This window comes from Notechis scutatus, chromosome 4 (assembly GCF_049901735.1).
Source record: "Notechis scutatus isolate UNSWTSFEM ecotype Mainland chromosome 4, rNotScu1.2, whole genome shotgun sequence".
Classification (NCBI taxonomy): Eukaryota; Metazoa; Chordata; class Lepidosauria; order Squamata; family Elapidae; genus Notechis; species Notechis scutatus.
This window is the reverse complement of record NC_142012.1, coordinates 164,121,746-164,135,694: the sequence shown is the minus strand read 5'-3', so window position 1 is coordinate 164,135,694 and position 13,949 is coordinate 164,121,746. Positions and strand designations below refer to the sequence as shown.

The following is a 13,949-nucleotide window of genomic DNA, read 5'->3' as shown; positions in this document are numbered from 1 at the left end:
TTCACTGTATTTTTGTTGTTGTTGTTCTTATTCTAGAGCTTGTTTCAGAGCAATGTTGAAGAAGTGCAAGTCCGGAACGATTTGCTAGACTGCCATATTAGCCTCTGTTCTCCCCAGGTACGTGGTATGAAAAGCATTGGGAATTACGAGCAGACCTTGGTTGTGTTCTCTCATCCTGCCAAGTTGTAATTTGGTTAACCATGGTTGGGTGGATGACTCCAGGACACTGCCACCCTCATAAACAAACACATGCCAGCTGCCAAGTGGCCAAATTTTGTTCACATGACCGTGGGGGATGCTAAAACGGTCGTGAGTGTGAAAAATGGATATAAGTCACATTTTCCAGTGCTGTTGCAATTTTGAACAGGTACTAAATGAACTGTTCTAAATTGAGGACTACCTGTAGTGACATACATGTTCCTTTGTGCACTTCCACCTATACAGGTAGTCCATAATTTACGACCACAATTGAGACCCAGATTCATGATGCTGAGTGAGAAATTTGTTGTGAATGTTGTCCCATTTTACGAGTTTTCTTGCTACGTTTGTTAAGTGAATCATTGCAGTTGTTAAATTAGTAAAATAGTTGTTAAGTGAATCTGGTTTCCCCATTGACTGTGCTTGTCAGAAGGTCACAAATGGGGATCACGTCATAAATATGAACCACTTGCCAAACATCCGAAAGTAAATCATGTGACCGTGGGATGGCTGTGAGGGTCATAAGTGTGAAAAGCGGTCGTCAGTCACTTTTTCCAGTACCATTGTAACTTCAAATGATCACTAAGCGAACTGTTGTTAAGTCGAGGACTACCTTTACCTCAGAGGAGACACATTTGTAGTTCTTCATGGCAAAGGTGGAGATTTCTCTTGGCACATTGGTCTCATTTCAGACAGAATTCGCAAAATTAAAGCTGCATAAAACCAACCCTTTTTTGTTCTTCTTTTGCAGGTGGCCGAGCTGTTTACGGATAATTTTGACTATCAAACTCGGGATGACTTTGTCCGTGGCTTGTTGGTGAACGAAGAGGTAAATACGTTGCGGAGGCTTCTGTGGCAGAATGGTGGTCTTGTTCCAAATCGTGAAGGTGTATTTAGGAGAAGGTCCAGGACAACGATGGCTAATGCTTTTGGGCTCGTGCTGAAAATTGTGTGGGCTCACATGCCAGCACCCAGAAGGCAATGTGTGTGCCCCCTGCGCATGCGCGTGTGATCCCCCCCCTTACCTGCATTGCGCACCTCCCAGCTGATTTTTGGCCCATTTGAGGCCTTTCTCGGCCTTCCAGAGGCTCGAGGGAAGCCTCTGCAGCCTTTGGAGGTCGAAAAATGGGCCTGTTTTGTTACTTCTGGTATTTCCGGAAATACAGGAAGTGATGAAATAGGCCTGTTTTTTGGTCTTCAAAGGTTGCAGAGGCTTCCCTCAGGCCTCTGGGAGGCCGAAAAAGGTCTCAAATGGGCCGAAAATCAGCTGGGAGGCACACGCATGCACAGTGCAGGTAAGTTTGGCTGGGGCTTGCGTGCCCACACAAATGGTTCTGCGTGCCACCTGTGGCACATGTGCCACAGGTTCACCACCATGGGTCTAGGAAATGCATCATCAAGGCATTGTGTACTCTGTGTAGAAATACTTTACTCTTCTTCTACTAGTAATAGAATATGTTATGATTGAGTTACAGGTAATAATTTGGCAGAACAAACTTCCATCTGATTTTGGAGTGATTGACAAGAAACGGGTATCTGGAATTCAGAATCATTCAGTGAGCCCTGGTGGCCACATGATTACAAATCTTCACCCATTTTACCACACCAGCCAAAGACCCACTTCCTGAATATAATAATTCATTAACTGTAATAATTCATTAAACTCGTAGGCTGCCTGAGTTTTGGGGGGAGGGGCAAGAATGGCCCCTGTAACACCACTGCTCCTCCAGCTGCACTAGTTGTCGGTCTGCTCCCAGGTGCAATAAATACATAAATAAATAAATTCTGCGTGGCTGAGACCAATAACACACAAAAAAATGGATAACTTTATGTATTTATTAAACTCACATGCTGCCCATCTCACTTAGAACTGACTGAGTAGCCTACAGTCAACAAAAACAGCAAGCTGAAAGATCAAGACAATAAAAAATTTAACGTTAAAATGGACTTAAAAGTTAATAAAGATAGGAAGGGAGCAAGACACACACAGTAGGAGGTGGAGTCTTAATACATTAAACACCTCCAGAATGACACGTCGTCACCGGGCCCCCAGACCTGAGGCCAGAGCCTGGTCTTCAGGCCCTTTCGAAACGCAAGAGGATGGGGGGAGATCTCACCTCAGGGATCTGATGCTCCAGACGGTGAAAAAGCCATGGCCGTGTCTTCTCCTTGATCTCATAAGCCAGAATTCCTTGGCTGATGGGGTCGGAGAAGGCCTCTTCGGCTGGTGTGGCGGGGCAAGGCCCATTAACAACCTTAAGTCGTCAAGTTCATTCTTTTTAAGAAGAGACTGGCCCGCCATTTGCCTGAAATGGTATAAGGCCGTAATGGCGAACCTGTGGCATTCTAGTCGTCGCCCCAGCTCAGCTCTGTCGCGCATGCACACATGCACCTCTCGCTGGCCAGCTGATCTTTGGGTCTCTGCCGTGCATGCGTGGAGGGGAGGGCGCATGAGCAGGGGTGGGTGGCATGTGTGGGGGCATGAACATATGCGTGGGGCATGTGGGTTTGGGCGGGGTGCACACATGGGCCACGTGTGTGGGCGCAGGGGTTCGCACACGCATGTGCAGGGGGCACGGGAAGTCACGCATGTATGCATGGGGTGCTGGAGCCATGCACACATGCATTGCGTTGGGGGTGCGTGTGTGTTGCATTTTGGGGATGCGTGCTTTGGGCGCTTGGTGCCAAAAACATTAGCTGTCAACTAAAAAGATACTCCTTTGGTCTTTTTAGCTGCCAGAAAAAAGGGAGTGGGGATAAACAAGGCATTCTTGAAATGCCTAGATAATCAACTCAGCAGCCCAAAGTTTTCGGAGCATAAGAAGGTTATTGGAGAGCATGATGGATGACTCTTGGAGACGGATGTGTCCTATTGGAGAAGTCACATCCAGGGGGTGGGGGAAAGACCAGGGTCAAGGGGGAAATGTATGGTGTGATTGAATACCGCCTGCACCCAGCCACGCGCCAAGGCAACTTCTAATAAACCAATTTACTTTTTCTGAGATGCAGCTGGAGACTTTTGCTTTGAATGAGGGGGATTTGTGGGAGCCCTGACATTAGCCATCACTGGTATAGGGTCTCTTGTTTGAGCAGGGTGTTGGACTAGAAGACCTCCAAGGTCACTTTCAACTCCTGTTATTCTGTTCTGTTCTTGGAAAAGAAAGTTTTAAGGTCTTTCCTAATATAGCCCTTCTCTGTTCTCCAGGTCCTTGGGAACCAGATCCACATGTACGTGACTTCAGAAGAATACGGCGCCTCCGTTTCCAATTTGTCGATGTACGAGTCGGTGTCCTCGGACATCTTGCAGCGCTGGGTGTATCCGTTGACCCCGGAAATGAACTTCGTCAACGAGAAGCAGAGCTGCACCCATTCCCGCCACAATGTCTACCGGGGTGCAGAAGTTAGCCTGGGCCACGAGAGTGTGCTGGAAGAGAACGTACTCATTGGGCAAGGAACATCCGTGGGCGCGAAGTGCTGCATCACCAACAGTGTCATTGGGCCCAATTGCAAAATCGGTATGTTGCGATGCTCGTAAAGTTGGACCAGTTTCTGGGACCAAGGGGTCCCCGGTCGAGGTTGGTAGGTACAACAGAAAACATGATGAGAAGAAATCTTCATACAGGTAGTCCTCGACTTACAACCATCATCAGAGCCCCAACTTCCTGTTGTTAAGCAAGGCATTTGTTGAGGGAGTTCCGCCCCATGTTCCGACCTTATGTCAGGATTCCAGCAGTTACCCCAATTAAATCATGAGTCTCGAGCCAACCTCCCAAAACTTCAAAGGATTTATTGGAAGTCCACATGTCAGCATGACCTGGGCATAGCCAACTCTGAGACATGTAATTCACTGCCACCCTTGACCCTGGTTTCCCCCCCCCACCCCTCTGGGTGTATCATAATTCATATTCTCCAACGAAACACGTCCATAGCCAAGAGTCATCAATCATGCTTTATGCGGCAGAAGCTTCAGTCATCTAATCAGTCCCTGAAGAAAATATGAATGGGATGTACTTTTGATTCCACACTGCCGCCTGCTCTTTGAAACCCCCCTGCCCCACTTTCTTTCTATTGGCAACTATAAAACGTGTATAGAAAATGTTTTATAAGTTGACACCTTGCTTGACTCAGGCGTTAAGTGAATTGCCGCAGTTGGTAAAGTTAGTAACCTGGTTGTTGAGTGAATCTGGCTTCCTCAATGACTTTGCTTGTCAGAAGGTCACAAAAGCGGATCACGTGACCTGGAGAGACGGCGACCTTCATAAATATGAACCAGTTAAGCGAATCTGCCATTCCCCCATTGACTTTGGTTGTTGGAAGCCAACTGGCCCGTTACAAATGATGATCAACACGAACCCAGGATACTGCAACTCTCATAAATATATGCCGGATGGCCAGCACCCAAAGTTTGATCATGTGACCATTGTGTAGGTAGTTTTTTCCATGCAGTTCTAGCTTCACATGGTCACTAAATGGTTGTAAGTCAAGGAGTGTCTGTAAATCATGACTTCTGGGCTGCAAGACTTTACCTAAAGTGCTAAATAAATATTTTATGAGTTGACACAAGCCACTTTATGCTGTGGGACGGTGAATAGACACAACTAACTTATCTATTGTAAGAAAAACACCTGGATGAGTATGGCATAAAGTGATGGTTTGTTTTTTTGGGTACTGATCAGGTAATGGTGTCCTTCTGGACCGAGCATTCCTGTGGAATAATGTCCATATAGGAGACGGTGTAAGAATCTGTCAGTCCATTGTTTGTGACGAGGCAGAGGTGAAGGAAGGCGTAACGTTGAATCCTCATTGCGTCCTTACTTCCCAGGTGAGTTAGAGGAGGCATGTTTTCATTATTATTTTATTTTTGTTCTGAGAGAGCAATGTTTTTTAACCTCGGTAACTCTTAAGATGTGTGTCCCAAAGGTGATTTTTTTTCCAGAGGCAACTGGACTTTCTGTGTTTTTCTCTGAAGACATTTTGCTTCTCATCCAAGAAGCTTCTTCAGCTCTGACTGGATGGTGGGGAATGGAAGGATTTATAGCCTTGCGGGCAACTGGGTCATTTGCATCCTGTTAGAGGGTCATTGAGGCCACTGGGGGGTTTGTCTGTGTCTTCAGGGTGCTTTTTTTCCTGAGGCAACTGGACTTCCTGTGTTTTTCTCTGAAGACGTTTCGCTTCTCATCCAAGAAGCTTCTTCAGCTCTGACTGGATGGTGGGGAACAGAAGGATTTATACGCCTTGCAGACAGCTGGTCATTTGCATCCTTTGGGGAGGAATATAAATCCTTGTCAAGGCTCCGGTAGTTACCCCCATTTAAATCTCTAGCCTCTAGCCGGATTTTCAAACAAAGCAGATTTATTAGGAGTAAACATGTCAGTGCTGCCTGGGTGGTTTGGTTTCGGGCCTAGGGTTGTGCACACCGCTGACATGTGACCCATCCCCCGCATTGATAGCATTTAATTGGGCTTCGTAGGAGTGCTGGTCTTGGGACCGGTTGTGGTACTGTAGTTCCTCGTTGGCTGGGTGGTCTCTGGTCTGGCTGATCTCTCTCTTTGGTTTCCAGTGGCTTCCTCATGTCGCTGGTGTCAGGATTCCGGCAGTTACTCCAATTAAAATCATGAGCCTCGAGCCACACTCCCAAAACTTAAAAAGACTTATTTGAAATTAACATCCCATATCTGGCATTTGCCTGGGCATAGCCAACTCTGAGATACGTAATTCACTGTCACCCTTGATCCTGCTTTCCCCCCCATCCCTCTGGGTGTATCGTCCACAATCAAACGTCCACAACCAAGAGTCATCAATCATGCTCGCCAATTAGATTTTTGCATGGCAGAAGCTTCAATCATCTAATCAGTCTCTGAAGAAAAATATGAATGGAGCGTACTTTCGATTCCACACTGCTGCCTGCTCTTTGAAACTCCCCCCCCCCTCCCTTTCTGTTGTCAACTATAAAACGTGTAGACAAAATGTTTTATGAGTTGACATTCGGCTCCCCTCACTTCTTGAAGGTGACCTGTACAACACACACAAAATCAAATTGATTGCAGATATGGAAGCTTATGCTCATGACACCACCACCCCTCTTGGCTTGTAGTGCCCCGTAGACTTTTATGGCCATGCGGAAGCAGTCAGAGAGTCGGTTTGGGATGTCCTGATAGGCAGTTACTTGGCTAATTTGCTTGTCTAGGCTTGTTCTGAAAAAAATGAACCAGCATCCGTTCAGGCAAAAAGGGGTAGCTTCCCACTGATCGTCCTGAATTCGCGGATGTGTTCCTTGATGGGTCGCCCTCCCTGCTTTAGGTTCCTGAGCTCATCTTCCACAATCCTTCCGTTCCCCACCATCCAGTCAGAGCTGAAGAAGCTACTTGGATGAGAAGCGAAATGCCTTCAAAGAAGAAAAACAAAGTCCAGTTGCCTCTGGAAAAAAAAGCACCTTTGGGACAACCATGACCTGAATGACTGGGAATCTCCATAGACATCTTAAGATAATGTGGACTTTAATGCCCAGAATGCTAGCTAAGGAATTCTGGAACTTGAAGTCATCACATCTTTGAGTGGGTTGCGAACTCTTTAATGGGGATCAAAGGTGAGAAATCAAAGCATCTTGAGATAGATCAAATGTCACCCACCATTTGCCCTGTCCTTTCTCCAGTCTGCTTCGAATGCATTGGCAGTTCAAAAAGCAGTGTTCTTAATTCATCCGGTGGCTGGCAGTTCACAGAAGCTCTCCAACGGAACCTTGAATGCCCTCTGAAATCAGGGCGGTGTTAAGCACAGGAAATCAGGAGTCCAAGGCCCTTCAAATGAATGTGTAGGTTTATTGTATGCTAAAGCTAGAATCTGAACCACTAGTGGTCAAAACAAATTGGTGGTAGGTAAGAGTCAAAGGAATTCATGGTGGGCTGGACTTATTTCTTGTGCATATGAAGGGACTTGAGACTGATGATGCATTTAACCCCTTCAGCCTAGTCCTCTCCTACAGGCAGTCTCAGAAGGTCCTTATTCTCAAGATTACAACCTGCTCCTATCCTTATCTAAACATATATTATTATCTATATATATATAAAAGCAAAATACCACTCATGCATCATCACAAAATGTCCAGAATTGTAAAGCCTACAAACTTGAAATTTGGCACGTATGTTCCTCTTGGTTTCTAGGGGCTCACTAAGACTGGATTTTTCAAATTGACCATCAGAACATTAGTATTTCGTGTATTATTATTATTATTATTATTATTATTATTATTATTATTATTATTATTATTATTATTATTATTATTATTATTATTATTATTAACATGCTCTGATGCTAAGGAGTTCTCCCCACCTGAAAAGAAACCTGTTCCAAATGCAAAACACAAGCAGAGGAGAAGAGTTTCAGTTTCAGTTTCACAGCAGCAAGCAGCTTTAGTACAGAACAGTTGAGCTAAGCCACGCCCAGGCTCCTTGCTGTCTCCTTGCTCACACAGCAAATACTGCTTTAGTTTCCAAACAGCCCTCAACTCTCACACACTGACAGGACGCTAGCCAGATGAATGACGATGGATGCTGGTAGGCAGAGGCACAATTTTTCCCCTTATTTTCCTCCCCCAAAACTAAGCCCGATCACATAGTTTGGTAGCGAAGCACGGTTAATGAGCCAGTCTCCTTATAACGAAACGCAGCACCCTGTCCTGCTGCTCAGCAAAGAACAAGTGCTCAGAATGAGAGTTGGATGAGAAGCTTGGCCTCATAGCTGATTCTCTTGCTGCTTTGTTAGGGACCTGGATTCCTGACCCCCCAACCTGTGTGAATTGGGGGAGCTTGAAATTTGCAAGCCTTTTTTTGACTTCCCGGAGGAAGTAAAACGTGGAAATGTTGCTTAATTGTAGGTGGTGGTGGGCCCTAACAAGGTCTTTCCAGAAGGCACAGTCGTTTCCCTGCATCCTGCAGATGAAGAAGAGTATGATGAAGATGAGTTCAGTGACGACGAGGATGTGAACAAGGAGAAGAGCAAAGTGAAGCAAAAAGGTAGGGGGAGAACTTGGTCCCCGGGATTTGTTGGAGAGCGAGACTGTTCTCCTGCAGGTTTTCTAGGGAGACCCTGATCCAGTATCTGAGGGGCTACCAGAAACAAGAGGCGGTCAACTTATTCTCCAAAATTACCTGAAGGCAGGACAAGGAGCAACTGATGGAAGCCAGTCGAGGAGAGAAAGCAACCTAGAACTGAGAAGAAACTTCCTATCAGTCAGAACAATTAACCAGTGGAACACCTTGCTACCAGAAGTTGTGGGTGCTCCAGCACTGGAGGTTTTAAAGAAGAGATTGGACAGCCATTTGTCTGACATGGGTTTCCTGCCTGAGCGGACTAGAAGACCTTCAAGGTCCCTTCCAATTCTGTTATTCTCTTCTGCCTTTTTCCCATAGAGTCTTCCTTTGGGAGCCTGCTAAGGATTTAAGGATAAGGATTAATAACTGCTAAGGATTAAGCAGCTGGAGAAAGAATCTGCTTTGAACGAGTAGGTGGGAAGGGGGTGATGATGAAGCGGTGGAGGAAAAGTGGGCTCCAGGCTCTTAACTCTTATTTGGGCACAGTTGAAATCCCCTTTCCAGCCATTTTATTTTACCTAGCTTTTGTTGCTCTCTTGTGATGCAAATACTTTCTTATTTATTTGTTAGATTTGTGTCCTGAGTTTCGTTCAAGAGCTTTAGTTGGTTTATACATAGCTCGCTCTCCTACTTTTTGGCAAAAGAGAATATTTGCAGCTTGGGGTTGAACTGGGGGGGTCCTTGATGCTCTCTGAGCTTTGTGGTTTTCTTGCAGACATTTCATTGCCAAACTAGATAATATCAGTGCTAGCCCCTATTTCTCACCCCCCCCTCCCAATATTGCTCAAGGTATGTTAAGCAGAGAGAGAAATTTAGGGTGGTCGAGAGCGGGCTTGCACCTCAGTATCCTTCAGCCTAGTCCCAGACCTATCAGCACCAGGGAAATCAGGGATCCAGGCAGTTCAAATGCATATAAAGATCTACTGTAAGCAAAAGCTGTCTACAAGAATCTGAACGACTAATGGTCAAGGGAAATTAACAGGAAAATAGAAAGGCCCCGAGAGCCGAAGAAAAGCACCATTAGTGTCAAGCGCGGGAAAATCAGGAAGTCCAAGCAGTTTAAAATGAATGAAGGTTATTGCAAGCGTTCGTTCTCTACAAGAATCTGACCTACTAACAGTCAAAGCAAATTGGTGGTAGATAAGACTCAGCGGAATTCAAGGGGGCCTGGACTTGGATCTCTTGTGGGTGCGAAGGGATTCATGGCCGATGATGCATTTGACTCCTCCCTCGCGCTCAGCCTGATCATCGCCTACGACACCTTTACCATCACACCATGTAGGTTCTCGGCTTACTAGTTCCAGATGCTGCCCCTGAAGTAATTAACCCCACAATAGGTTTTGGTTTGTGAAGATAGACGTATGCCTCATTCATTATGTATGATTTCTGTTGCTTCCTCTTAAACCAACCAGTATTTGAAGCAAAAGGCGCCGCGGTTGCGCAATGGTTAGAGTGCAGGACTGCGGGCTACTTCTGCTGACTGCCGGCTGCCTGCAATTTGGCAGTTCGAATCCCACCAGGCTCAAAGTTGACTCAGTCTTCCATCCTTCCGAGGTCGGTAAAATGAGGACCCAGATTGTTGGGGGCAAGAGGCTGACTGTAAACCGCTTAGAAAGGGCTGTGAAGCAGTGTGAAGCGGTATATAAGTCTGAGTGCTATTGCTCAAAGGCATCCTTACTTAGGCTAGAAGGGATGAGGGCCTAAGACTGCTGTTCCTCAGCCACCATCTTCCTCTGTAGCCAACTTGGTGGTAAAGGTAAAGGTTTCCCTCGCACATTCGTGCTAGTCGTTTCCGGTTCTAGGGGGCGGTGCTCATCTCTGTCACAAAGCCGAAGAGCCAGCGCTCTCCAAAGACATCTCCGTGGTCATATGGCCAAAATGGCTAAATGCTGAAGCCGCATGGAACACTGTTACCTTCCCACCAAAGTGGCCTCTGTTTTTCTACTTGCATTTTTTACATGCTTTCGAACTGCTAGGTTAGCAGAAGCTGGGACAAGTAATGGGAGCTCACTCCGTTTACACGGCGCTAGGGGTTTGAACCGCCGAACTGCCGGCTTTTCTGATCGACAAGCTCAGCAGCCCCTGAGCCACCAAGTCTCTAACTTGGTGCTAGGATCAGAAAAAAAAAATAGCTAATGAGGTAGACTTGTGGGGTCCTTGGTGCTGTAGGACCTTGGCTGTTTTCTTGCAGACGCTTCACTGCCCAAACTAGGTAACATCATCAGTGCTAGAAGGGAAGAGGGTTTGTAGAGAGGAGGAGGAGGAGAAAGAGGAGGAGGAGGACAGGCATTATGGAGGCTTTGGTGCTCTCTGAACTTCGTTGTTTTCTTGCAGACGTTTTATGACCCAAACCAGGTAACATCATCAGTGCTAGAAAGGAATGAGGGAGGAAGAGGCAGGGAGGAGGAGGAGGAGGACCAAGTTCTGAGAACAACAAGGATCTCTCGTTTCAGCTTTGAGCCACAGATATTCTCCTTTAGGGTAGATTTTTTTGGGGGGACTGCTTGTCAACACACCCATTTCTTTTGTTTAGTTGGGTGCTTTTCTCCCCAACGATGGTTAATCAAGCCAACGTTAATTTTCTACTTCAGGCTACAACACCGAAGAGGTTGGCTTACAAGGCAGAGGTTACCTTTGGAAAGCAGCCGATGAAAGCGACGCGAACCAGGAGGAGCAAAGACAAAGCCTTTGGGGTAAGCAGGATATAGGAAAAATGGGATTCCGAATGCCGTGACCGGCACGGAATGGCGGGTAGTCCCACGGCCCTCCGCGATTCTTGAAAGTGGCAAGAATTGACAAGAAAAGTGGTGCAGCAGCGGGAATGAGGCAACTGGCCACCGCCAACTTGTAGCAGGTGAACTTGCCACGGCCAACTCTCCGCGAGGCAACTCGTTGCGGGACAATTTTAGCCCATTCCATGATTTGGAATAAATTAAGAATTGTTTTAATTTTTGCCCTTCGCGTTTCATGCTGTCCCTCCTTTTGCATCCTTTCTTTAATGATACTGTTCCGCCATTTCTTTGATGTTAGTGTAACTCTTGTCCCGCAAGGAAGTTGTTCTGTGGCGAGTTGCCCTGCCGCAAATTGCTCGTGGCAAGTTGGCCATGGTGGGTTGGCGGTGGCAGGTTGGTGACGGTGAACTGGCTGTAGCGAATTGTCATAGACCCACAGCAGCCTTTGGAGCAGGGGTGTGATGACCCAGGGTGGGATACAAAATAAACACAGTCACAAAAAAACAGGTGAAGCTCCTTTTATTCCTTCACTTTGCTTCCAAGCTCCAAATATCCTTGACTGGAGACAAAAAACTCCCCCACAAGCAGTTACAAGAAGGAGGAAATGCCGTTTAAATTATAAAGAGTAAAAAACAACACAAACTAGGCAAGATAAGGGCTGGAAGACATCCACAGATATCAGAATACCCACTGGGAAGGATGCCAAACTCAGAGAGGAACCATAAACTAGAGATATTTCCATGCTTTGTTTCCAGCACTCGCCTGTACGCATGTCCGTCCTCTTATCCAGTTGTCACAGCTGCAGCCCATGAAGAAGATCAAGGCCCTCTCCTCCCGAGTAGACCACGTCTCTCCCTTATTCTCTCCTCCCTGCGTGCCCTAGGATGGAGAGGGGATGGGCCTGGGTCCTCCTCTGACTGCCCAGCCGGCCTCTGCCCTTCCCCAGCCTCCTCCACAACCTCCGGAGCCACACTTCCACTCCCTGTTGGCTGTTCCTCCTCTCCCTCAGAGTCAGTCTCCACCAGGGGCATGACAAGGGGTCTCCAACCTTGCCAACTTTAAACCTGGCTGTTCTGACCCAAGTCTCATTCAAATCAAATAAACCCAAAAAACATAAAAGTAACCCTTTTTAATGTGTCTCTGTGAATTCTGTTCATTCACAGCAAAAAGTCATTAAAACTAATTGTCCCAGACAAGAGCAAACCCTTTCAAGGTTATGAAAGGCAGCCAAGAACACAAGATTAATTGCAGGGAAATATCCAAAACCAAAAGTCTCCGAAAACAAACCAGAATAGACAGGACTTCCACAAGAACTTGGAGTTGAAAGAACGTCTTTGCTTCCTGCAAAGAACCCAACCCCTGAGGGCTGGCTTTTATCCCTTATGGGAAGGGCCATCACCTTACAGCCTTACTCCTGAGTCACCCGTGCTGCTGCAGCTGCTCTTTCCTTTGAGTAGCCCTGCACACACATGTACTGGGCACAGGTTCCTCGGGGTTCTCTGCATCACTGCTGCCAGACTCCACAAGCTCCGAAGGCAGCACCCCACTCTCCGATAGTCCTGGCCCCATCCCTGCACCACACGCAGGCCCCTCATCTGAGTCCTCGCTCTCAGAGACCTCAGCTGTCCTCACCTGCTGCCAGCGAACCACAACACTGATGGACTTCAACTCCCAGTTAGTAACAAATCCATGTGGTTGTTAAGTTAGTAACAGGGTTGTTAAGTGGCTTCCCTATTGACTTTGCTTCTCAGAAGGTCACAAAGGGGAATCACGTAACCCTCAGGACACTGCGACTGTCATAAGTACGAGTCAGTTGCCAAGCATCTAAATTTTGATCACGTGAACATTAGGATGCTGCAGCGGTTGTAATTGTGAAAAACTGTCGTTTAGCTCCTTTTTTTCAGTGACTTTGAACAGTCACTGAACGAACTGTCGTAAGTCGAGGACTACCTGCATTCCAGGACAAGAGTCATTCAAGAACCAGTTTTGTAAGAACGACAGTAGCAGGAAAGAGGTTGATAAAAATATAGTCCTTGACCTGAAAATACTGGATAGAAACACGAATTTGTGAAAAAGGGTGCTGGAGCGAAATCCGAGAACTTCAGAAGATTTCTTTCCTCCCATCTTAACTAGGCCTCACCGTAAAGACCGAAGAAGAAAGTGAGTCTGAAAGTGATATGAGCTTTGGGTCTGAGCAGATGGACAGCCGGACAGCTTCCCCTCAGATGGACGACATCAAAGGTAATCTTGTTCCTCTCTCTTGTGGCAGGGCGTTGACTCTTAAATGCACCTCTCCTGCATGACATTAAAGGAGAAACTGACTTGAGTATGAGGGGAAAAAGCTTTCTGGCTTTCAAAATGGAGGCCAAAGGTTGCTTTTTATCAGCTCTTCATCCACCTGAGTAGTCACTCAGCTTCTAATCTGCTCTTGATTTCAGTTTTCCAGAATGAGGTGTTGGGGACTTTGCAGAGAGGTGAAGAAGAAAAAATCTCTTGTGACAACTTGGTTCTGGAGATCAACTCTCTCAAGTAAGACATTGGTCAGGGTTTTGTGACTTTAGGACAGGGCTCTTCAATCTTGACAGCTTTAAGACTTGTGGACTTCAACTCCCAGAATTCCTCCTCCAGTCATGTTAGCTCAGGAATTCTGGGAGTTGAAGTCCACAAGTCTTAAACTTGCCAAGTTTGAAGACCCTTGCTTTAGGAGAAAGTGGTGCTTTCCAGAGACAGGTTTGGGCCAAGACCTGATTAGCAGAGATGTAGGTGGCCAATCTCCCACTTTGTGCACATAAACATTTGGTTTATTTTTAAAATTTAAACTCGGGTATTAGTAGTTATTTCAACGAAATTTTGTTCTGGACATGCATTTGTTTAGTCAGTTTAAATGTTTAGTCCTGCTCTTCTCTGTATATAACTTGTATTGTGTTAT

The 13,949-nt window shown here is 46.3% G+C and overlaps 1 protein-coding gene across 3 annotated transcripts in view; it reads left to right on the top strand.

Moving 5' to 3' along the window:
* Positions 1–13,949, top strand: part of EIF2B5 (eukaryotic translation initiation factor 2B subunit epsilon) — a 45,024-nt gene that overhangs the window by 18,070 nt on the left and 13,005 nt on the right. For all 3 annotated transcript variants that reach the window (XM_087965531.1, XM_087965533.1, XM_087965532.1), the window contains exons 5-12: positions 37–117; positions 950–1,027; positions 3,404–3,713; positions 4,875–5,020; positions 8,072–8,210; positions 10,880–10,981; positions 13,154–13,261; positions 13,459–13,549. In XM_087965531.1, coding sequence (XP_087821657.1) covers positions 37–117; positions 950–1,027; positions 3,404–3,713; positions 4,875–5,020; positions 8,072–8,210; positions 10,880–10,981; positions 13,154–13,261; positions 13,459–13,549 — 1,055 coding nt within the window. The remainder of the gene's footprint in view (positions 1–36; positions 118–949; positions 1,028–3,403; positions 3,714–4,874; positions 5,021–8,071; positions 8,211–10,879; positions 10,982–13,153; positions 13,262–13,458; positions 13,550–13,949) is intronic.